This window comes from Periplaneta americana, chromosome 10 (genome assembly GCF_040183065.1).
Source record: "Periplaneta americana isolate PAMFEO1 chromosome 10, P.americana_PAMFEO1_priV1, whole genome shotgun sequence".
Lineage (NCBI taxonomy): Eukaryota > Metazoa > Arthropoda > Insecta > Blattodea > Blattidae > Periplaneta > Periplaneta americana.
In genome coordinates, this window is record NC_091126.1 from 98461602 (window position 1) to 98485888 (window position 24287).

The 24287-nt window shown below is 34.4% G+C and overlaps 2 protein-coding genes across 3 annotated transcripts in view; both read left to right on the plus strand.

Annotated features, from left to right (window-relative positions):
- Positions 1-24287, plus strand: part of LOC138707927 (uncharacterized) — a 272613-nt gene that overhangs the window by 35178 nt on the left and 213148 nt on the right. The window lies entirely within an intron of this gene.
- The window catches only part of AMPKalpha (AMP-activated protein kinase alpha subunit), a 113791-nt gene that overhangs the window by 24739 nt on the left and 64765 nt on the right, over positions 1-24287 (plus strand). For both annotated transcript variants that reach the window (XM_069837991.1, XM_069837992.1), the window contains exons 4-6: positions 1555-1699; positions 3604-3810; positions 16947-17052. In XM_069837991.1, coding sequence (XP_069694092.1) covers positions 1555-1699; positions 3604-3810; positions 16947-17052 — 458 coding nt within the window. The remainder of the gene's footprint in view (positions 1-1554; positions 1700-3603; positions 3811-16946; positions 17053-24287) is intronic.

Sequence of the window (24287 nt, forward strand, 5' to 3'; positions counted from 1 at the left end):
AATGATTTGTTAAATTTGTTAAATAAACAACATTTAACTTTGATGTGTTAATATTGAAACTTTACCTTAATTAATAATTTCAGCATGTTTCTGCCATATTCACATTTCTAGTGAGGCTTTGCACTTGTTTCCAGTACTTCTTGCTGGTGTCTTGGTGGGAGTGTGTTTATGATCGGTAGCATTTTGTAAAAAAGAGCTTGTTCTGAAATTTAGTTGAGTGTTGGGGATGTGTTGTGCATGTGTTTTTGTACGACGAACTATACAAACGTACAAAAAAACATGCATGAAATGTGTATGTATTTTTATATTTGTATATTTCGTATTGTGCATGTGTTTTGCACGTCAGTATATTTCATTGTACAAAATCACATGCACAGCACATTGTCGACACTCAACTAAATTTCAGAACATTTACCTTTTTCGACACAACACTACAGATCATAAACACAACCCCATTAAGCTATCAGCAAGAAGAGCTGGAAATAAGCACAAGGTCTCACTAGAAATGTGAAGATGGTGGAAACAAACCAAAACTAACCAGCAATTGCATATCCCATAATTAGGTTCTATTTGTCCTATGGAAAGTTTTCCCTAAACCTGTAAAATAAATTAAACTCTCGCCTTTTTTCAATGAGTTGAGAGCAAAAACGTTGTATTTACAGGAATGTCCTTTTGCAAAACCTGACTGGTTTTCTAATAAGAGCACTTCAATTATTGGCTGAAGTCTTGTATTTAACATGTTTGTATACAATTTATAGCAGTAGGCTGATGTATCGATAATTGCTACAAATATTTCGTTTCACATTCTTAAATAACGATATTACATGTGCTTTGTACATATGGCAGTTAACCAGCAATGGAACTTAATAATGAAGAATAAAAAATAACTTTTCAATGCCGAGTTTCAGTGTGTTTCGGGTTCAACAAAACGAAAAAACATTTCTGCCTCACCATTTGAAGAATTATAAAATATTATAATGAATTTTATTGTAAATTGTAGGTCTAATTAAATGATTAGAATGTTTGATGTATAACACACAAGTTAGTACAAGTTATTTTGGCCTTTCCTTCTCACTTTATGTAAACACCCTTTTAAGGGAAACCCTATTTAAGGAAAGAAAATGTAATCCCTCAGAGATTCGTTAAAAAGGGGTTCTACTGTATTTCACTATTGAAGTGCAACTTTGATTTGTATATCGCGAATTTAGTTTAAAATATCTTGTTGCACAATAAAGGTCACATTTCAAAATAATCCTTGGTTTCAGCATGCTAAGAAATTATATGTTTGAAATATACAACCGAACTTCTGTATGTATTAGGAGATGTTCTATAAGTAATTTCGAAAATATCGTTAATAAAAAAATCGGGGAGTTCCTAATTACAATTTAATTTGTGTTTCATAAATGTAATCTCTTTAACAAGAGACTGTGCAACAAGTGTGTTATATTAAAGTATTATTTTTATTATTATTTTGACTCCTTACACGTTTATATATGCTTATAAGTGATGAGTGCTCTTAAATTTCAACTTCTGATTCTTGCATTTTCTTCACAGTTGAAGGAGTATGAAGCACGTAGGTTTTTCCAGCAGATTATTTCTGGTGTGGATTATTGTCATCGCCACATGATTGTACATCGTGACCTGAAACCTGAGAATTTGCTTCTTGATCATAACTTACATGTAAAAATCGCGGACTTCGGTATGTTTCTAATCTAAGCTATCTGTTTTTAATAGAATGTGTTCAATTATTACACTTATTTAAGTGCTGATTTCTCATTTTTTTCAGGAGTTCATGTTTATTTCATATAGGTAAAATTTTCTGACAGTGAAAAATGTGAAATGTGACTCAGCTTTGTTATAAAAGTTTAAATTTTTACTTATTGTGTACAAGAATTCCACAAAAAATTATACTGAAAATTTTTTCCATGATGTTTTGTTGCCACCCGGTAATAGCTATCAAACAAGCAAAATATTAATCTCATGCATAAAGGGATCTATAGCTTTCTTCTGAAATTGTTCTCTGTGATCTTTTCTTCAAACGATTGATTATTCTGAATGTTAATAATTCCACATCAGATGTCCCCATCTAGGAGCATAAAAATAGAAACCACTTTACTGTCTTCATTGTGCTTTTGATGCACATGAGAAGTGGATGCTTCATCATTATGATCTTAGTGATAAATTAATGGAGTGATTGATGGAATGTGGTTAGGAAAAACAGTAATACTTCGAAAGAAACTTGACCCAAACACTATTTTGTCTACCACGTATTGCACTTCAACTTATGTATCTGCCATTTCCAGATGTCTATAGGCCATACATTCTTGGAAAACTAGAACAGTATAATTTGTTAATCCTTGGTACAAAAAATTCAAATCACATTTATGATCTTTGTTGAATATAGAAAGAAACATTTAATTATATCAGATGGGAAATCATATAAGGATTATGAGATGTATGTTTGTTAATATTAAATGTGTAATATTGTAACATAATATGTGGTGTCGAGATTTATATATATTAAGAGATTTAAAAAGTAATTGTATTTTTTCTATTTCTCAATAATGTACAGTCTTAGAAAAAGTTTTATCGCACAGATACTTTATAAGTTCCAGAAAGGAGGAGTGCGCATGATCAGACATACACTGAAACAAAACTAATTTTATTACCTCAACTAGTCAGTCTCTTGTGATCCAGGTCGCACATCCTCAGTTCATGTGCATTGCCTCCTTTCTGGTACTGTATCTGTGCGACAAAACTTTTTTTCAAAGAACTGTACATGATACTTGAAGAAAAATTTTTTATGTATTAATGATTTATTTTTTATGAATTTTCTTAATTTTATAAGATGAAAATCAGTGACTGATTTCCTTTACAAAACAAATGGATTAAGTTGTTTAGTTCAAAATGAAATGTATATTATGACCTTATAATGCTCCAAATCCCTTGCCCTGATTATCACTGTTTGTTATTACATTAAAGATAAAAATTAAATGTTGCCTTTTCCTATGTTTCTTATCTTGTACACTCAAGTTTCTCTAACATTCCTAACATGATTTTCTAACTAATGTAAGACTGCTAAGAAATTTGACACCTGGAAAATTCTGTGCAAATTTTTACAAGTGTTGGGCAAAGAGTAAATAACAAATATAAACGGTAGATGTTGTATTGGAGAAATGTTCATTCTAATCACATAATCACTACAAAATACATTCTTGCTTGTATTATCTGCAGGACCCAGCAGGAAACCTGATTCTCTTTTGTAGGATTTGAGTGACTCCATTTGTGTTTTTCGTCCTGTTTTATTGTGTTATCATATCAAGCCTTGATCTTAGCATGCATAGCATAAAGGGCATAAAAGAAACTCATAAAACGCAGCTGTGGGAGTGTTGCTCACAGTAAGGAAATCAGGCAGACACACTCCATAACAAAAGTTACATTTTATTATGTGGTATTTACATTGTGTTGTTTACTTCGCTTTTTTTTTTTAGTTATTTTTCATTGGGAATATTTAAGTGGAAGTTATGAACCAGCATTTATTTTAAACTCGCATTTTCTATATATGCTCTTGAAAATGGGGAAAAAAATTGTGTTTACTTTCAGGGTTGTCCAACATGATGATGGATGGTGAGTTTTTGCGTACAAGCTGTGGTTCTCCTAATTATGCTGCCCCTGAGGTGATCTCAGGCAAGTTGTATGCTGGACCTGAGGTGGACATCTGGTCATGTGGAGTGATTCTATATGCCTTACTCTGTGGAACATTGCCCTTTGATGATGAGCATGTTCCAACTCTCTTCCGAAAGATAAAATGTAAGTTCAGTAATATAGGAATAAAATGACTATGAGCTATAATGCCCCTACATCTCTTATTTATGTCATTCACATGATTAGCTTGCGTATTTTCTTTGTATAGTAATACAGTATATTAAAATTCCAAGTGACTTCTCTTGCAATCAGTAGAACATCTCTTATGTTTGTAAGATTAAGATATGCACTAGAATGTCATTTAAATTGTTGTGACTTGAAATTTCTGAAGCCATTACACCAGTTACTTCATAAACAATGTTGCTATGAGCAGTTTCTAAAATTTATTCAACACATTTATTGTAAAACTAGCTGTACCCACGCCCTTCACTGCACTTCTTAGAATTAAATATTGACTTAAATCTAAATACAGTTTTGTAATTACTTTGTGAATAGTAGGTTTTTGTATGTTGTAAGTCATTTGCTTCTGAGTCATTTCGAAAGTTGTATTTAAAACTATGAATTTAACTGTTATTATCATGCAATACTTCCTGGAGTTGTTCAGTCAACTCTACTTTAAAGATTGATACTATCCCGGTATGGGCACGTTACCTGGTTGAGATTTTTTCCGGGGTTTTCCCTCAACCCAATATGAGCAAATGCTGGGTAACTATTGGTGCTGGAACTCGGACTCATTTCACCGGCATTATCACCTTCATCTCATTCAGATGCTAAATAACCTAAGATGTTGATAAAGCATCGTAAAATAACCTACTAAAAAAAGAAAAAAATTGATCTGAAATGAAATATACTTGTAAGAATTGAAGGCTCTTACTCTCAGCTGGAAGAAAATTTCCAATTAAATGATAAGCCTATGCTTGAACTTTAAATGATTGAGTAGAATTGACTTTATGCATTTATTGCACAGTTTATTCATTTTATCTATTTTAACACAATTCAATTGAGCATAGTTAAAATAATGGAATGCTAAGCTAACGTACTATTACTGCATACTAAATCAATACACTCTCGTTCGTTAATTCTCTGAGATGAAAATGAATGTGGTAGGCCTACATAAACATTATTTTAAGAAATACAAGAAACGAATAATATACAGAATAGTCTATCAAGTTTTCTGTGCATAAGAATCTATTTTAATCTTACCTGTCCTCGATTCACTCAGAAGTTAATGTAATAGCATATAGCATCATGTCCATCTAGAGAAACTACACTTTCCAATGGTGAAATAATAATATTACACAAATCGGTTAATTAGCTTCTGAGGTTACTTCATACAAACACAGAAACATGTTAAATGAATAGCTTTCATTTGTTGTTGTCCAAGGCCCCTTATAGACGAAGTCATTTGTTTTCGTTTCATTACAGCCCATTAGGTGGCCAAAATAAAACGCATTGTTATTTCAAAACTCATTTATCTCATTAAATATCAGTCCTATCAAACGTTTGCAAAGAATAAAACTTATCGGAAATCATTTTTAAAGAAACTTTTGTTATGTAATACATTTCACAAAAATCAATAATAAGCGAGATATTTCGATTTATTTAATTCAGGTCCCCTTATAACCCTCCCCCCTTTTAAATAACGTATTTTGAATGTCATATAGCCTAAAATCTAAGTTACAACGAACTTAATTTATATTCCATTTTTCATCGAAATCCGTTCAGCCATTATTGCGTGAAAAGGTAACAAACATCCAGACAGACAGACATACATACAAACAAAAATTTCAAAAAAGCGATTTTCGGTTTCAGGATGATTAATTTTACATGTTAACACCAATTATTTTTGGAAAATCGAAAATGGTGGTGGTGGTGGTGGTGGTCAAAATTACATGTTTTCTTATTTTTAACATTTTTATTAAACATTTTAAGTTCTTTTGATTATTGTTTTCCTATTTTTGCTTACAGGATTAAGTGAAACAACGTAAAAGTGAAACATAATATTGGTTCTAACAAATTACAGTGAGAAATCTAACTTCAGAAAAAAGTATAGTAATTGATTAATAATAGTCCCTTATTCACTGCTAGTGGTTGGATTCTCTGTGTTTCCATGGCATCCACTACACAGAATAACTGTGTGTTCACCACAAATAGGTTGCCTACACTGGATACATCGTACCTTTGTCTTTTGTTTTTCTTTCTGGGACAGAACCCACATTTCACTCTTGTGCATACTAGATACACGAAGGATGTTTCTGTATCATCGTGAAACATATGATAATAGCATTGGCTCTTCCCCAAAAGTGAACAAGTTGCTGTTGACCGGTCTGATATTATGTTTACCATATTGTTAGCATCTCTCTCTTGTCTTTTCGAATTGTTCGAACAACTGTGAGATTTTTTTCATGCAGTAGTTCGTTCACAAGACCAACAGATATAAACAGATTGTCCATGGTCACATTCCTGCCAGAGTTCACAATTGGTTCAACCAGTCTTTTTTCAGCACTGCTGGGCTCCTTGTTTAAAATATATGGGCCTTCTGGTTCCCTTATCGTGTAGAACATGCGTGAGTCAAGCATTTCAAATATTTTAAGTCCATATTTTCTTGACTTTTTTTTTTGCCAGAAACTGCAGTGTCCATGGAAGCCCGCCAATATTTCACCGATGGTAACATATTGAGAAAGACTATAGTGGTTCTTACACTAAAAAACAAATTCTTAAAAAAAATATCTCGAATTGGTGCTAGTTCTAAGATCATCAAATCAAAGTGTGCAAGGTAATAAATAGAAGTGGTTATACCTCATTACTAGCCGAAAATGTTCAGGACCTGTACTGTCAGTTTCCCAAAGGTCTTTGACACATTGATGGGATGTTTCCATGAATTCTGCCTAGTACAGAAGCCCAAGGAGAGCCTTTATTTCGTTCATATCTATGTCAAAAAAAGTCTCGCGGACGACTATAATTTGTCCGAATTTGCATATATTCGTACAACTCACAATTTCTTCAATGACTTGAGTGAGGGAAAAATAACTTCCAGCAATCCATTACACTCTTTGCTTCCTTGGCTATACTTTCTATTCCAGGTGAATGCAGAATAATATTTCTTGCTCTTCGGTGGTGGTTTCTTAGTAGAGCATGAACTTTCCACACTGTTACATTGTGTCATCCTGTATATTTAGGGCCTACATAAGGCGAAACATCTTCTCCATTAGCTGATTGCTTGCTCCTGCTATTGTTCTCCGTAATTTACAAATCTGAATCTAATACATTGTCATAGAAGGCTTCATTTGTCATGGCATCTTCTTGGTCGAAAAATGCTGGTGACAGCTGTTCCTCATCCGGAACTTCGTCTAACCACTGACATATTCGACTTCCACCATTGAAATCAAAATTCTATAAAATGAATTGAAGTGGAAAAATCAAGATATTGTAACTTCGTTGGTCGCAGGTGAGTGATGCACTCAGAGAAAAAACACACCTGCAACAATTAACTGCTAGCAGGTGATTGTCAGTTAATTCCCACCACCAGTGCCAGTGCAATCTTTGTAATCAAAAAGGAAGGTAAGAAGAGTCTCGCAACCAATCCATTTCTTATTTATATTTTGTAGGCTTTTTAAAATGAAAGTGAGCACTGAACTCACCCCGCGACCAATGACAGTTTAATAATAATAATAATAATAATAATAATAATAATAATAATAATAATAATAATATATTAACCTTCTAAATACCAAGCTTTAGAATGTACATGGTTTACCAAGCGGGGTACAAATGTACCCCAGACAGAAATGTTATTTTTTTCTAATTCTACACAAGAAATTCGAATTTTATGAACTTAATAAGGAGAAAATTGAACTTACTTATAATATCAAACACATTTACAAGTCACTCTGAACAAGACTTGCATGTTACAGTTTTACTGTCAGAATGTTCCTTGCAAACAAAACACAAGCACTTATCACATCTCTTTTTGGATTTCCTGTTCACTTTTCTTACATATAGTTTGCACAGTCCAATGCTAGAAGTTTCTTCCACTGTTTCTTCCACATGTTCAGTTCCCAGATAGTCCTTCATTGCAGCCACTGTTCGTGTTGTTCACCCTTTTGTTAGTTTAGAAATCATTTGTAGGTTATTTTATCATATTGAGTTGAAGGATCGTTGTTTCTTGGATGTTGTTTATTGTTAAATTCAACAAGTGTGATGAACTTTTGTGCTGGAGTCAGATGTTCTACATCGCTCAGTGTAAAATGTAGGTCCTAAGGATATATTGTTTATAGTAGTAGTAATTTTGTATTTATATATTCTAGTATCTTTTAGTTCCTTGTTTTAATTAGAGTACATGAATAGAGTTGTGAATCGAGGTAACAACACCTCAACCTCCTGTCTTCACGAAACATGTTAAAAATTTTGTAATCAAGGAATGTGTGAAGTTTTGAAATATCAGCACTCAGAAAAGATTCTTGTATGCAACTTACCAAACGTTTCTTTGTCTTGAATATTGTGTTTTAATAATGCAGTCATAATGTCTTAAAGTTCTGGACATCAATTTTAGAATTTTTGATGTGTCTGTTTCATTTCACGATCTTTAAATGAGATAAGGAATTTATACAGTTTAGTTTATTTTTTCTTATTATTATGGAAAAAAAAAAAACAACTTCTGCGTTTGATTCATACCAGATTTCAATCTGTTTAAAAATATGTTTGCCTCTTTTTTGGATTATATGGTTTTTTGCAGTATTGGGCTTAGTTCTGATGGACTAGATAGAATATGTTTGCCTCTTTTTTGATTATATAGTTTTTTCCAATATTGGACTTAGCTCTGATGAACTGGACAATATTATTTTTGGTGTTAAAATTATTTTTAATCATATGTTTTCTGGTCTTATTCAATGCTGTATCTGCCTGAAGGTATGACTGAAGGGCTGGGCAATCTCAATGATAAACTATCCTTGTCGTTCAGTAAGAATGCTGGTAACTTAGGTTGAACTTACTCTGTATAATGTTTGATATTAATTTTACCTAACTACGAATTTAACCTAACTAATCAGCAAATAGCACAGGAAAAATTCTGAAGTATTCTACAGAAAATGTGTTACTTGCAAGGGGTGTGGAGGGATCCTAAGTGTGAGAATCACTGTTTTTAGGTCAAGGGACATAAAAGTGTGGGGAAGAAAGTGGTGACACTTTCATCTCTTAAGAGTAGTCATGTGAGCACTGTTGCATTATGACAATGTTTCTCGACACACTCCAGTATGACAATATATTTCTTAAAACAGTAGAACTATGACATAATAGCTCCAATCAGGGACCATACGACTTTCCTCTTTTGTACTGTCAAGAACATACAGTGAAACCTCGATTCTGGGTTTTTCAGGGGACCGGATAAATTATACCCAGAATCGGGAAAAACTCAAAATAGGGGTTTTACCAAAATTGAAAAAGAAACACATCAACATATTTAAAAACTAATTTTTATGGTCCAATCTCAACTAAAAGAACAAAAATGCTTTAAAGAGCTTCACAACATTAAGTACATTGGTTGGTTGCATCAAGTTTATCTGCCACTTTTTGAAGAAATCAAGAATGGATGTCTGTTTTGCTGGACATCTTTGACGGAGGAAGAGTAACTCCCTTTTCACCTGGATTTATCAATATTGAAGCTACACATGTACCTTCATACAGCTTCCAGTCCTGCTACCGTTCATCGATGCAGTCTTCTTCATTTTCCATGATGTCACCACTGACAGCCTTCATAAAACCTGCTTTTCTGACCAGTTGGTGATAGTGGCTGCTGACACTTCCTCTCATGCACTGCAGACCATATGTATGGCAGTGACGATGGAGATTTTGAAAACAGAATCTCCAGTTTGTCCAAGGCAGCAATCTGTTTCTGCACCAGTGAACGTCTATACTTCTCCTTGAGGGCATGAGTTACACCCAAATCCAGGGGTTGGAGACAGCTATACAGTTAGGTGGAAAGAAATCAACCTTCACATTCTTCAGGAATGACGCATCAGGGGGATGTGCCAGACACTTATCCACTAAAAGAATTATCTTCCTGTTAGCAGCCCCCATTTTCACGTCCAGCTGTCTCAGGTAGCTGCTAAAAATGTCCATTGCCATCCAGGCACTCCTGTTGTTCTTGTAACTGCATTTAAGTGTGCGGACATTTTTAAAATACCTTGGTTTTTCAAATTGGCCAATTACCAAGGATTTCAACTTCTTGGAATCATCTGCATTTGTATATAGACAAACAATGAGCCTCTCCTTACTTTTCTTTCCACCATGGCAGGTCTCTCCTTTTATGTGGAGGCTCTCATCAGGGAGTAGAAGACCCCCGTCTCATCAATATTAAAGATATCTTTGGAATCATAGCCTCAATGAGACGTGGAAGCACATCGTCTTTCCAATGATCCACCGACTCATCTGGAACAGTTACACTTTCCTCATACACATTTTTTTATGTAATGTCATGCTGCTTAAAGCAATGAAGCCATCCATTAGAAGCCCTAGAATTGTTTACTTTCAGTCTTAATGCGTTGCTTTGTTGTGAATTGATTCTCATGCACTGCAGCACATGATTAACACGTGGTTTCTGGCACTGTGGTGCATCACGTATCTCACCTGGGTACGCATGGTAGATAAGGAGGGGGATAGGAACTGTTACTGAAATGACCTTGGACAAGGAAATAAGCATTTAGGGCTGAAAAAACGCACATTTGAAGCTAATTTGCTTTGTTGGGACAAAAAATTTGTTTCTTAAATGTGGGTAAAACACTAAATCAGGGTATAAAGAGCATTGCGTATATGGGACTTCTGCTGGGACCACAAAATGCGGGTAAATCTTAAATCGAGAAACCCAAAATCGAGGTTCCACTGTACTTTGTGATCACAGATATTTCAGCTCTGAAGATGTTTGAACTTAAAGGAGGAGTCCAGTGCAATACTGCAGAATGGGTGGTGTGGGTGTTACAGAAACTTTTTCATTGGTTATTTAACAACTCTTTGATCTGCCATAAGACTACTTGATAGATTCATTCATTCATAATTTTCTACCCAAGGATAGGTCTTTCATTTCAAACCCAGCATTCTCCAATCTCTCCTATTTGCTGCCTTCTTCTTTGTCTTCGCATATGATCTGTATCTTAATGTATATCATCTGATATCTTCTTCTGTCCCGAAATCTTTTTCTCTTCACCATTCCTTCCAGTGCATCATTCAGTATGTAGTTTCTTCTCAGCCAGTGACTCAACCAATTCCTTTTCTCTTCCTGATCAGTTTCAGCATCATTCTTTCTTCACCCACTCTTTCCAATATAGCTACATTTCTTATTCTGTCTGTCCATTTCACCTGCTCCACTCTTCTCCATATTCACATTTTAAATGCTTCTATTTGCTTCTCTTCACTTCGTCGTAATGTCCATGTTTCTGCCCCCATACAATGCCACACACCACATAAAGCACTTTACTAGTCTCTTCCTTAGTTCTTTTTCCGAAGGTTTGCAGAATATGCTCCTTTTTTCTATTAAAAACTTCCTTTGTCATTGCTATCCTTCTTTCGACTTCCTGGTAACAGATCATGTTACTTCTTGTAGTACACCCGAAGTATTTGTAGCTGTCCACTTGATCTACTGCCTCATTTAGAATTCGCATATTTACCTTCTTGATTTTTCTTGTGATAACTACCGTCTTCGTCTCGTTTGCATTTATCTTCATCTTATATTTCGAGAAATGCTCAGATAATACCTGTGGAACTGAATGCAGCCTCAGATCATGAGTTCAGGTCCTCCTTAACTTGTTCAGGAGAATTCATTGGTAGCAGTGGCAGCTGGTGGTTTGAAAATACGGTGGTGCACAATGGATATTGAAGAGGAGTTAAACATAGTTTACTTTAAACTTTAAAACTGTGTACCTGAGGACATATGTGTCATTCCACGTCAAATCGCACAAAATTATACAAATTTTGACCTTCATATTTCTGATTGCGTTTATAATTTTTTTTACCAACTCTGTGGGTCTAATAAACCAACAAGTGTATTTTTATTTCCTCCTAAGTCCACATGTTTTTAAAATATTACATGTTAAAATTCGTTAAAAATGTCGCACAATGCAACATTTAAAGCGTCATATTTCTGACGATATTGATGTTAAAAATGTTTTGAAAAATGCATTTAAAAGCTTAGAGTACTGACTTTTATGAAATATTTACTAACTAATTTTAATATAATTATTGCAAATATTTTTTTATAATTCAATTTTTAAAAGTTATATATCAATGTGAAATAGCCCTATTAAAAGTCCAAAAAAATTCTTACTAGGTGAACTGAAGTATTCTTAATAATTCCAGAAAAAATCAGAATGGGATCTCCAATAGTTTAATGGAAATTTAATTACTTACGTTACAATGTGTAGCGGTCGGTGCAGCAGCAGTGGACGGGAAGCGTTAAAGCGTACTGGGAGGTTTATCGGCGCTGGATGATTGACTGAACATTGCAACATTACACCCAGTACGGATCAAGTCACTCGAGGAAACGCTGATAATTTACTTATTATGATATCTTCAAATGTTTGTACATTATGCTTTTTAAATGTTTCTTTTCATTCACACTTTAAATTTTCATTCACCTACCTTCTTTCTTGAAAGAAAATTGTTTTACTAAATCTTCAGTTTTTGACAACAGAATGAAAGAATGTAATTTTAATGTACCAGTTATTGGTTTTACATTATGGTATCTGGCCTGCAAATTTTCAGTGTGGTTTTTGTGCTTATTCAATGGACAAAATATAAATGACACGTTAGAAATATTTTTTGTGACCAATCAGACAGTTTTTTTTTTTTTTTTTGGTGTTGTTATAGGATCTTATATAGGCTGGCTCTCGTGGCAAGTCTTTTAACAGTTTCTCCAATGCCATCACATGGACCTTTACCATACGACATTGCAAAGAAGTGTCATTCAGCACTAATTCCATAATCGTCTTCATGTAAGCAATTATTTAATTTTTTTTTTTTTTTTTTTTTTTTTTTTGTGAACTTGTTCCATTGGAAAAGTAGATGATTTTTTTCGTATCGTTGAATTCTTGCTTTAAGAAATTGATTACTTCGGATTGAAAAAAGTGAAAGGGATCGGTGTCATGTTTCATGTTTTCTGAGATGACAATACTTTTGAGACGAATTTCTGCATCTCCTTTGAAATATACTACGAAAGGATGTATTGTGGCTTGGCATATGTTCCAATGCACACCTTGTATTGAATCTTGTATTAGAAATGAATAATTTTCAGAAAAGTCTGCAATAACTATGTAATTTTCAGGTTGTACATTTCTTTGCATTCCGTCAAAAATAAAATATGGCTGACTTTTGAAGGGATGACGATGCATCTTATACATGAAAAACTTTACATGCTAGAGAGCCTTTTACTTTTTGAAACTTTTCATGGGGTATCGTTTTTGTTGTAGTTTTCTTTTCTTGATAGGGGATTCTATTGACATCAAACTCTTGTTTAATTCCTCAATATTAGTGATTTCTAGCACTGTATCCATAGAACTGCTAGAAGAAGAATTGGGATAATCACTTTCTCTGTCTGCACTTTCATTTGATTCATGTTTATTAATATCACAAGAGTCCACACCTGTGGAGTAACGGTTAGCACGTCTAGCGCGAAACCAGGTGGCCCATGTTCGATTCCCGGTCGGGGCAAGTTACCTGGTTGAGGTTTTTTCCGGGGTTTTCCCTCAACCCAATATGAGCAAATGCTAGGTAACTTTCGGTGTTGGACCCCGGACTCATTTCACTGGCATTATCACCTTCATCTCATTCAGACGCTAAATAACCTAAGATGTTGATAAAGCGTTGTAAAATAACCTAATAAAAAAAATATCACAAGAACTACCGGCTTCACATATAATTTCACCTGACCTATCCGGAAATTGATTGATTTTTACGGAATGAATCACATATTTGCACTTCAAAGACTCCTTTAAATTGAGCTTTATCAATTAGTCGCGACTTACGCGTCTTAGTGTACTTTTCTTTTTAAAAGCGTGATTAGGAAGGTAAATGGATTTAAACACTTGTTATATATTACGCGATCTTTACCATCACTCATGTTGTGTAGAAGTCACGTCACTCCGTGAAATTCAAACCCAAACTGATTATTTTTCTCTTCTATATTTTGTCTCCTGCCATCTGTTTACTGCCATAAAGGTTACTTCCTTACACAGCCTTGCTATAATCAAACACTTGGCTATATTTCAGTATAAACATACAGCACTGTGAAGGGCTTCCCTTCTTAGCTGAGCTGACAATAATAAAATAACTTTAGATAAGATATTTACTGTTCCTTAAGGTATTAATCATTTGATGATTAGTATGGTGACATCAGATGCAATGGGTGATTTCGTGAAACTTTCCCCGGACAGCCTTCTAGCCTATGGCTGCAAGCAGTTCATTAGCTGGGCATTGCGAGCGCGTGCATGCCTCTGGAAAATAAATTGTTACAAATGTATGGGTGCCAATCCCATATTTATAAAGCAGTAGTTTACAGATAATACATCAGCGAACAAGTCTATATTTTTTTCAGATTTTTAACTTGGCTATTTAATATAGTAATTTTGCTTTGGAAAAGAAATGATTAAAAAAATAGGCCAAATTTTAAATTTATTTGTGATAGTGTTGTATTTAGTCTTTCAAATGCGCCAAACCGCAAATCTCAATTATATGTAGACACAGAGTTCCAAGCGAGTTTATGTAACAGTGTGCGCATAATTTGCGTAACTTCAAATAGTCATAACTACACAAATAATTAATAATTGTGAAAATAAAACAATACGGGTCTCCTTATTTGATGGCTGGAATTCATGAAAAAAAATTTGACCAATTCCGAGAAGGTCGTGTTTTATTGCTGTGCGATTTGACATGGAATGACTCATATATAAAGCTATTTAAGTGCAATTAATAAGTAAAATGACTAAATACAAGAATACTTTTTTGTGTCGAGGTCTAAAAGAAGAAATTTGCAGATTTGCAAAGAATATTTTTACATTCCTGTTTACTGATGAAACACGCAACATAATAAGGTTCAGTTGATGTGTGTGGCAGTGAATGTAAGAAGCATTTGAAAAAGTTGCTTTGACAATCACTTGTACTACATTAGAAGAGCCTCTCATGACGTTTGCCCCATCACATATCTCTGCTATGAGCTTATTGGAATCCCCTTCAAGATGGCGATTGACCTCAGTAACAATGAAGATGCCAAAGATTTAGCATCATGTTTGTGTGAAGTGAGAAAATTCCAAAACCTTTCAAATGGTTTCCTATTAACAATATATCGGAAAACAATTGACATTTGAAATTGCAAGATACATCAGTTGTCTCATCTGCAATTGCAGCTACATAATCTGCTTTTTTATCTCCACTGAAATTTCATCCTGACATACTTCTAAAGTGCACTGGAACAGTTCGTTTTGTTTTGTCTTTGATGTCCCTTTAAATATTGTAGCTTTTTCCAGGTGCGATTTCAAAGCTCTAACCAGTTTAGCACTAAAGTTAACTAAAGCACGAAACACTCCTTGGTTGGAAGCTGTTTCACTTTCATCATGGCTCCTGAGGGCTAATTCTAAAGAACCACAAAGTCGAATACAATTTATTATAATATTCAAAATGTACCTATTATTTTTTACTAGCTAGAAACCAACTGAGCAGCAATATTGGTATTTCCAAGATTACTGAGATTCAGAACGTTTGTAATGTGAATGGAAGAATTTTCATTTTTTTTTATACGGTCATGGAGATGATTTATACCAGTCACGCCCTTCTTAACCCAAGCATCTTCCCTGCCACCTCCGAATAATAACCACGGGAAACAAAATGGAGCACTTTTTTTCACTGCAGCCATATATCCAATTATTTTTATTATATATATCAGGGTTAAATTTTCTCACGAAGTTCCTACTCTTGCTTTTAATTTCCTGGCATATGTTTAATGAAAGTATAGGCCTTCTCAATCTTTTTATCTCTAATTTTTCCTCCAATCTTAATGAGGTAAAACTCGTTGAAATCAGGGATGCTATGTTGTTCATATTTTGTTTAATCTATAGCATTCCCTTTAAAGACCGTCATGTGTTGATAATGCTATACTTACTAATGCCACAACACAAAATAATATCAACACAATTAAGGAAAATTACACATATTCACTCCACAAGTACGATCATGAAAAACTGTTGAGCATAGAATCATCATCAGAATGCTACCAATGCATTGCAGTGTTTTCGTTCATAAAATTCAAATGCAGCTTTTATAGACTGTCAGGAGATATCAGCACTTATTATTGTCAGAATGACAACTCTTACAACTTTAAAGCAAAATACAAGCTCCTTTATGTATTGTGCCATTTGTGTGCATGTAGATTGAGAAAGCAATATGCGAAATATGCGACTGCTCCTTGCACAAGCTGAATAAATGCATTTTTCGTACTTGTTACTTAAAACAAATGCCTAGTTGAAACAGATACTTTTCCGAGTGAATTTAGTTTCTTCTACAATGACATTGGTGGCCATAATAGGGAGTGCAACAAACTGTTCTCAATGTGGAAAGCCTCTAACCCCCCTTGTCTACACTAGCCGAAAATCTCTATAAACTACCTTCCCTAGTTTTCAACATCTGTGCAAACCAAGAGGCTCGGAGCTCCTGCAGACGTACAAAACTAGATGCCAGCTACAGATAATCATGAATGAAAATTGTAAAATAAAAATATATTTTTAATAGTAACAATGCCGGGAGATTAGCAACATTACTGGCGGTGGACAAACCTGTAACCCCCTTGAGAAGCCGCCACTGTATAGATTTCTGAGGAGAGTACTTTGAAAAGATTGAATAGTTTTAACATTGCTGTGAGAGTTTATCATCTCTTGTCTCAGTAATTTTTGGTGACCATTGAGGAAATAGAGTTGGATTTGTATATCAACACTTATTACAACAGAAGATTAAAGTAAGAGGTTTTACGTGTTAAGTTATGTCTTGTACTCTATTTCCAAAGCTATTTACTCCACTGAAGTATTGCTGATTTTTGTGATAAATAATTTAATGTTAACTTATTCAGTTTTGAAAGTAAATTGAAAAAGAATTATTTAACCTTTTTAAGTAACAATAACTGTAGACCTTCAATTATTTGCGTAACATCTGGTATAGTACCAATAATATTTTTGAAAAAAAAAAAAATGTAACTGTTTATTGTGTTACAGCTGGAATATTTCCGATCCCTGAGTACCTGAACAAAACTGTGGTAAGCATGTTGTGTCACATGCTGCAGATAGATCCAATGAAGAGAGCTACTATTGAAGATATCAAGTGAGTTGTAGCCTACATAGCAAACCAACATTCTATAGCCTGTGATCTGAATTCAGATTTTGAGGTTTTGGTCAAGGGTTGTCTAGGTCTGTATACCTTCCGATTCAAACATATACTGTTAACACTTATAGGACGGCATAAGTTACCTACCTGAAAGGACGGCAATGAGTCAGAATGACTTAAGTGTTCAATTTGAATGTTGAAGTATTCTTGACTCAAAAATGTGTTTGCCTATTATGTTATAATTATAAATTATTGTTTTCATTGATCATATTTATGATGATAATAATTATAGTAATAATAATACTAATATACCATTCACAAACTTATGTTTATTAATTTTCAATGCAAGGTTGAAATTTCCTGTTCTTGAAAACAGCTGATTTTTAGAAGTAATTATAAATTATATCATATTATTGCCAAAAAATGAAAATATTTTATTCTGATGTCAGCCAGTAGTCAAACTTGATCCCAAATTTTTCTGGTTTTTGCAGCCACATATTGAAGAAACCTGCACCTGCACTTCGTAAGGTACAATTTTTCATCACAAGTAACACAATATAATTCTTTATAAATATATTCAGTGTGGAAAACTTCAGAGCAAATTAATCAGTTCTCAATCTCTGACTTCTCTGTGATCATATGTCAAACCTGCAATACTTCTTCATTTATAAAATTCTGTCTCCTGACATTGAAATCCTAATATAAGTACACCCCATACCTTAAATGAGTGGTGACCAACTTGTGCTCTTCGTGTAAGAGCATTCTTCGCTGTACATGATAAGTATGTGAGAACAGATCGTCCCAATGCTTGCAGTGCTAACATCGCTCTTTTTTGCTTGTAATTGCACATAGTACTTCATAAGAGCAGCTCAGTTGGTCATCATTGCTTTAAACAGATTTTTAGAGGCATTTTGCTAAGACCAAACACCTGTATGTTGTAAAGCAGTGCAAAAAATGTGAGAATTTCATCTTTTGATGCTGTCCAATCTTGTTTGTCATTCTGTGCTTTATTCTCTATACTCCTCTTGACTGCAGACACAAATTCGTTATTTATAATCAAACGAAATGTACTATACACCATATTAAATGTTTTGAAATGTATAGCGTGTAGGGCCAGGTAAAATACGCAAAGTGTTCTGCCATGGCCATCTACCTGATGATGACAAATAATTTTCTCTCATTTTCCATTTAGTTCCATCCGATGAAATCTCACATCAAAGAAGAGCCACTAAAGTTGTATCACTAATATCGCTTTGATCTGGACTTCATCACTTGATCCCAACACACAAGATTCAACACCACCTTCAGTACGAAAATCATCAGGATTGAGATTTTGAAATTCTATTACTATTTCTTCATTTCACAGTGGTTTGGTTTCAGTCTTGTTTGAAATAACACTAGCTTATTTCCTGTTTTCCCTCCATTGTCCTTTACACAGCTGCTTGTGGGAAACTCTACACACACTGTGAACTTATTTCTCTCGACAGTGAGCATCAATATTGCGAATATTCCAGAACTGCTACAATTAAATCTACATGAGTCAAAATGACTCACTGCCGTCTTTATAAGTATATCCTAAAATTTTACATAATGTAATAATGGCTTGTGCTTCAAAATAATCTCATATATGAATCTCCTTTTTTTTTGAAAGGGCATCAGTCACTTAATGTAAATATTAAAAAAACAGCAAAAAACTGTATTAATTGAAACAGATGTTTATAAAATATGTGTTTTATTATTTTTCCGTTTCATCATCATGTACCTTACACTTTGGGAATAATTTGTATTGTTGCATTAATTATTTATTTTTTTATTGATTTTTAAATTTTTGAAAATGATGCCTTTCACACAAATTGAAGATTTAATGCATGAAACAATTAAATTTTTAACATTAGAGGAGAAAAATTTGCTCCGGCGCTGGGAATCTAACCAGGGTCCTTGGTTCTATGTACCAAGCGCTATAACTATTGAGCTACGCCGAAGTTCGACCCGGGTTCGATCCTCTGTGCCGGAGCGAATTTTTCTTCTCTAATATTAATTGTTACCGTAACAGACGTATTCTGTAGGACCAAAAAAAATTATCTTCACGTAAATTAAATATTATTTTTATTAAATGAACAGTAAAGTTATTTATTGCAATAAACCTAAATCAAACACTTGTGAAAAATGATATACGATAGTATAGTACAACATACAAAATTGGTTTTCTTGTGAAAATGAACACACTATATCAGGCTAGTCGTCATCTTGTCTAAGAACTGCTGTTGTCACTGGCCAGTTCAAAATATCATTATAATGTTCAATCTTTTCCTCTGGTACAAAGTCTTTCAATCTTAAAAAGTCACTCATTTTACTTGATTTAATAGGGACTTTCTCTGCTGGATATCCCTTTCTTTGTGCAGGTTGGATCACTTGATGCCGCTGGAGTACCGTCTGAAAAGTATGAATGTTGAGGCCATTGATAGTGGTGTAACCTGTGACATAACCCTTTTAATCCTTTTCAAAAATGAAGTGAAACTATTCAGAGATGGAAAAGAACACCCGTTCTTTCCTTGACTTATGCTCGCTTTCAATCGAAACTGGTATCTTCTTGTAGTAATCCTTCCACCACTGCTTGTAATCACAGATCTCTGATGCTTATACTTCCTTAACAGTAAATTTTCCTGGTTTAGCACTAAGAATGATGTGTTCAACTATATCATGAATAGTGTATTTCCTATCATGTCTCCATAGTCTACGTTTTATGACCCCAAAATCTCTGTCACAGGGCAGAAAACTGTGCCCCCTGACAGAAAAAACTGCTTTATTTTGATTAATTGTTTTCCAAATCTGTGAGGGATAAAAGATATCTACAGAGAGTCTGGTTTTTGTTTTGAGCTGAGCAATTGTCTGACTGAGTTCAGTAATGCTAATTCTCCTTTAGGTAGTCACTCAAAAAACTACAAACTTCGTCAGGGCTTTTACGTCCATTGCCTTCATGATACACATAAAAAGTGTTCGTCTTTTTCTTTGTGTTGGTTATGCAAAAAAGATTAACTGTCAATTGTCTGCGATAAAACACATCTTGTACCGGTACTTTGGGAAGAGAAACATTCTGCATAAAGTCAAATGCTAATGATAAAACATGTGTTTCATTTTGACCTTCTTTTGAACTTTAATATTGTAGAGCATTGTAAAATTTCTTGCTCTTTCTCCTATGAACCATCAACTCGGCCACTGCTGTATGTTTTGTTGCTTCGTTGAGCTGAGGAGATTTCATTTTTAAGTTTAGCTTCTCACACGTACAGCACTTGTGGCCTCCCAAATCTGTAGTAGAAGTGTTTTCTGAAATAGTCGCAGTATTTCCAGTAAGAACATTTAACATCAGGATGTTTTTGTACAAACCACTTCCACAACAGAGTAATATTGAGATCTGCATTTAAGTAGTAGATTCTTTCCCTGAATAAAGAAACTCTTTAACTTGTAATGATTCAATATGTTCTCGAATCATCATTTCAACATCATGTGGTGTGGAATTGGAAACACCTCTACCGCTTCAGTCTTGCGGTGTTTTTCCTACTATTTTCATATCACGAACCCTTCGTACTCATTTTACACTAATGGCAAAAACCGATAACATTGCATCAAAACACACTTCGTTCCGATGAGTTCCAATTTGTAAATGATACTTGAAAGAGGCTGAGTTTAATCTACTTGACTCCGATCTTGGGCACCTCTGTTTCATTTCTTGCACATCAATAAGCCCCTGAAGATATAAATCTTGTTGATCCTTTATGAGCAACTAGTACCATCTTCAGTTTTAAAAAGGAACTCACAAAAAAAAAAATAAAATCCTCCTCAGCTGCCATATGGTGACATCTTCTGTGTTGAAACGGCATGAGATGCCTTTTCAAAACCAATCTTAGTCTTTGTGTGCAAGTATTTTACCTTTAAAACCGACTATATGATGCCCTTTCAACACAAATGAACGAGTCTATGTCTGAAGATACCAACATAACAAAAAAGTAAAAATGGGAAAATTAGTGACTGATGCCCTTTCAAAACAAATAGATTCATATGCAGTATGAACTAACAAATAAAGTCACAAAGTGTAAACTATTTTACTTATAAGGTAAGTACTTTTCTATCAAGTCGAAAAACTAAGAGAGTCATTTTGACTCATGCCATCTTTCTAGTTTTTTTTTTTTTTTTTTTTTTCATTTGCTGCAACAAGAAGCTTTAACTTCTCATGTGTATACATAAAAATATTTAAGAGTGGGGGATAAAAAAAACCTGTGAGGAGAATATGAAACATTATGTCTCACAGTCAGTAATGGAAATGTTTGTCAAACAAGGAATTACTTACTCATGCATTGCCAATTGTTACTCCTTTTTTAGGAACAACAAATATTCTGCGATAATAAAATAATATTTATAAGTTTATACTGGCAATTCATGTTATTTATGTACTGTTAGATATAGTAACTGTGCACTTGATAATTTTTTTTATTCATTCTTTGTGATTGCTTGTTCATATATTCTATTATGTATATCATTTCTGACATCTCTCTCTTTCACAAATACAGTCTTTATCTCTTTGACTTAAAAATTTTATTTATCCAGTTTTTACAGTAATTTTGGCATCCCTGATGGCAGCAATGCTTCATTATCCAACTGTCAATAAATGCGAAAAATGTCTGGCTTTTGGTGCGTGATCAATTTAGATCATTGTCTGTGTATTTCACTGACGAGAGCAATTAATTGGATACCTATATTATTGAATGTGCCAAGGAAATTACAACGAACATGGAAAAAGGTTGGCCTGTTTGGTCTGAACTGTTAAAATTTGTTAAATGTGTTTCATGTTAATCTTTCTTCCAAGTGCTAATTTTAGATTTTCCAAGTGAACATTTACGTAAGTTTAGAATTTAACTTGTTCATTTCCATAATTGTTATTTTAATTATCTGTAATGTGTATGTCTCTTTCTGAAATATGATGTAGGAGATTGTTTTATTGTTATATTACACCCTTCTATATTACTTGAGAAGGTAACTTTTTTTTAAGTAATATGCGAAGTGGAAGGAAGCTGAAAGGCAAAACTTTCAGATGTCATTATTCGTTAGTCTAGATTATGTAGTAATTTTATTCTAAAGCACCATGTATCTGCATTTTAACACTGTAAAACAGCATTATTTTCAGTTTGATGACTTCAGATATAAACTGTGTTCCATTCAAACCTCCCTGATTTCAATTAATCATTGCTAACAAGGTATGCAGATTATGAAATGATACTGGTACTAAAAGAAAGGGAAACTCAAAGAATTTGTATTTCATTTGTTTGAAGTTGATTGGGGCGCGCTTTCGAACAGGGGCAACAATCGCAAAAGCAAATTGATGACTCCACAGCAATGCAGGCAAATGGTAATGTGGTATGCGGAGACAAAATCTGTGATTTCAACCCAACGAAATTACAGACAAATGTACGGAGGAGTTGCACCTGATACAAAATCAATTAGGCTTTGGTTCAATAAGTTGCTTACGACCGGCAGTGTCGTAAAACAATCTGGTGGAGCTCAGTGTTCCGTAACAGAAGAAAAGGTGGAAGAAATTCGAGCGGGATTTCAGAGAAGGCCGAGTAAATCCAGTCGCTTATGCTGAATTCGATGCACAGTTGTCGGAGGCACATTGAATTGCCTTGTTGTCTGGTGAATGGATTTACTCTTCTCTGGAATCCCGCTCGAATTTCTTCCACCTTTTCTTCTGTCATGGAACGCCGAGCTCCACCAGATTGTTTTAGGACACAGCCGGTCGTAAGCAACTTAATGAACCAGAGCCTAATTAATTCTGCATCAGGTGCAATTCCTCCATACACTCATCTGTAATTTCGTTGCGTTGAAATCACAGATTTCATCTTCGCATACCACACCACTATTTGCCCGCGTTGCTGTGGAGTCGCCATTTTTGCTCTTATGATAGTTGCGCAACGTAGTGACAAAACAATCAACTTCAAACAAATGAAATACAAATTCTTTGAGTTTCTCTTTCTTTTAGTACTAGTCTCATTTCATAAATCCGCATATCTTGTTAGCAATGATTAATTGAAATCAGGGAGGTTTGAATGGAACACCGTGTACGTTAAAGAAATTTTGTATAATAAAATTTTCTTCTGGATGTTTATGAAATATGTCACCCTTTACATGCTTAGCAAAATAAACCAGAGACATGTTACAGTAAGATTATTCAGGTAAACCTTAAAAACATACTGTGAGAAAATTGTGTTTGTTTTTCTTTTGTCAGCAGTTAGTATAGGCCTATTTCTTAAAGTGTATTGAAGAATGAGAAGTGAAGCAGAGATATTTTTATTCCTCTTCTTGAAATCTTGGTTTATACTGAATTTTTTTATTCAGATGCCTTCCACTGTATAAATACAATTATACATGCTGTTTGTATATACATTGGTTCTGGAAATTCGTAAATTCACACTTTGTTTGAATTTCCTATAATGATGCACTCTCTTGATTACATTGCAAGAGATTTTCGAAATGCCACCCCCTGCCATATTGCAGGCCTCTCCTCGTCATCTCATGGAGTTACGAACATACTTAAAAATGGCTGGCATTGTAGGTATTTTTTGGTCACTGGATAGGTAGAGGTGGACCAGTTGCTTGACCTCCACGTTCACCTGATCTAAACCTGTTGGATTTGTTTCTGTGTGAACACTTAAAGTGTTGTTAATGTACGCTACTGCTGCAGAGGATGAAGCAAAACTTCATGGGAGAATTATGGAGACCTGTCAACCAACACAATGCCACGCATTTTTAAGCGTGGTTGTAATTCAGTGAGATGACGAGGAGAGGCTGCAAAGTGAAAGTGAGTCTGAGAACACGGACACTGTCGCCATTGACGTGGCTTCTAAAATAGGAGTACAATTAGCTGAAAGTGATATCGACAGAAGTCACCGAGTGGGGCGAAGAAACAGTGATAGGCCTCGGCCTATCATTGTCAAATTCGTCAGCTATAGAAAGAGAGCTGAGGTATTCAGAAACAAAAAACTGTTAAAGGGTAGTCTTGTTACCATCCGTGAAGATCTAACTAAAGCCAGGCATAATCTGTTAAAAGAATGCATAACTAAATACAGCTTGAAAAACGTGTGGACACAAGACGGAGACATTATTGTCAAAGTAGGCGAGCACAAACATAGAATTAAATGCCCAGAAGACATGATCTGAACGAGTCGGCTGCGTAAAACTAG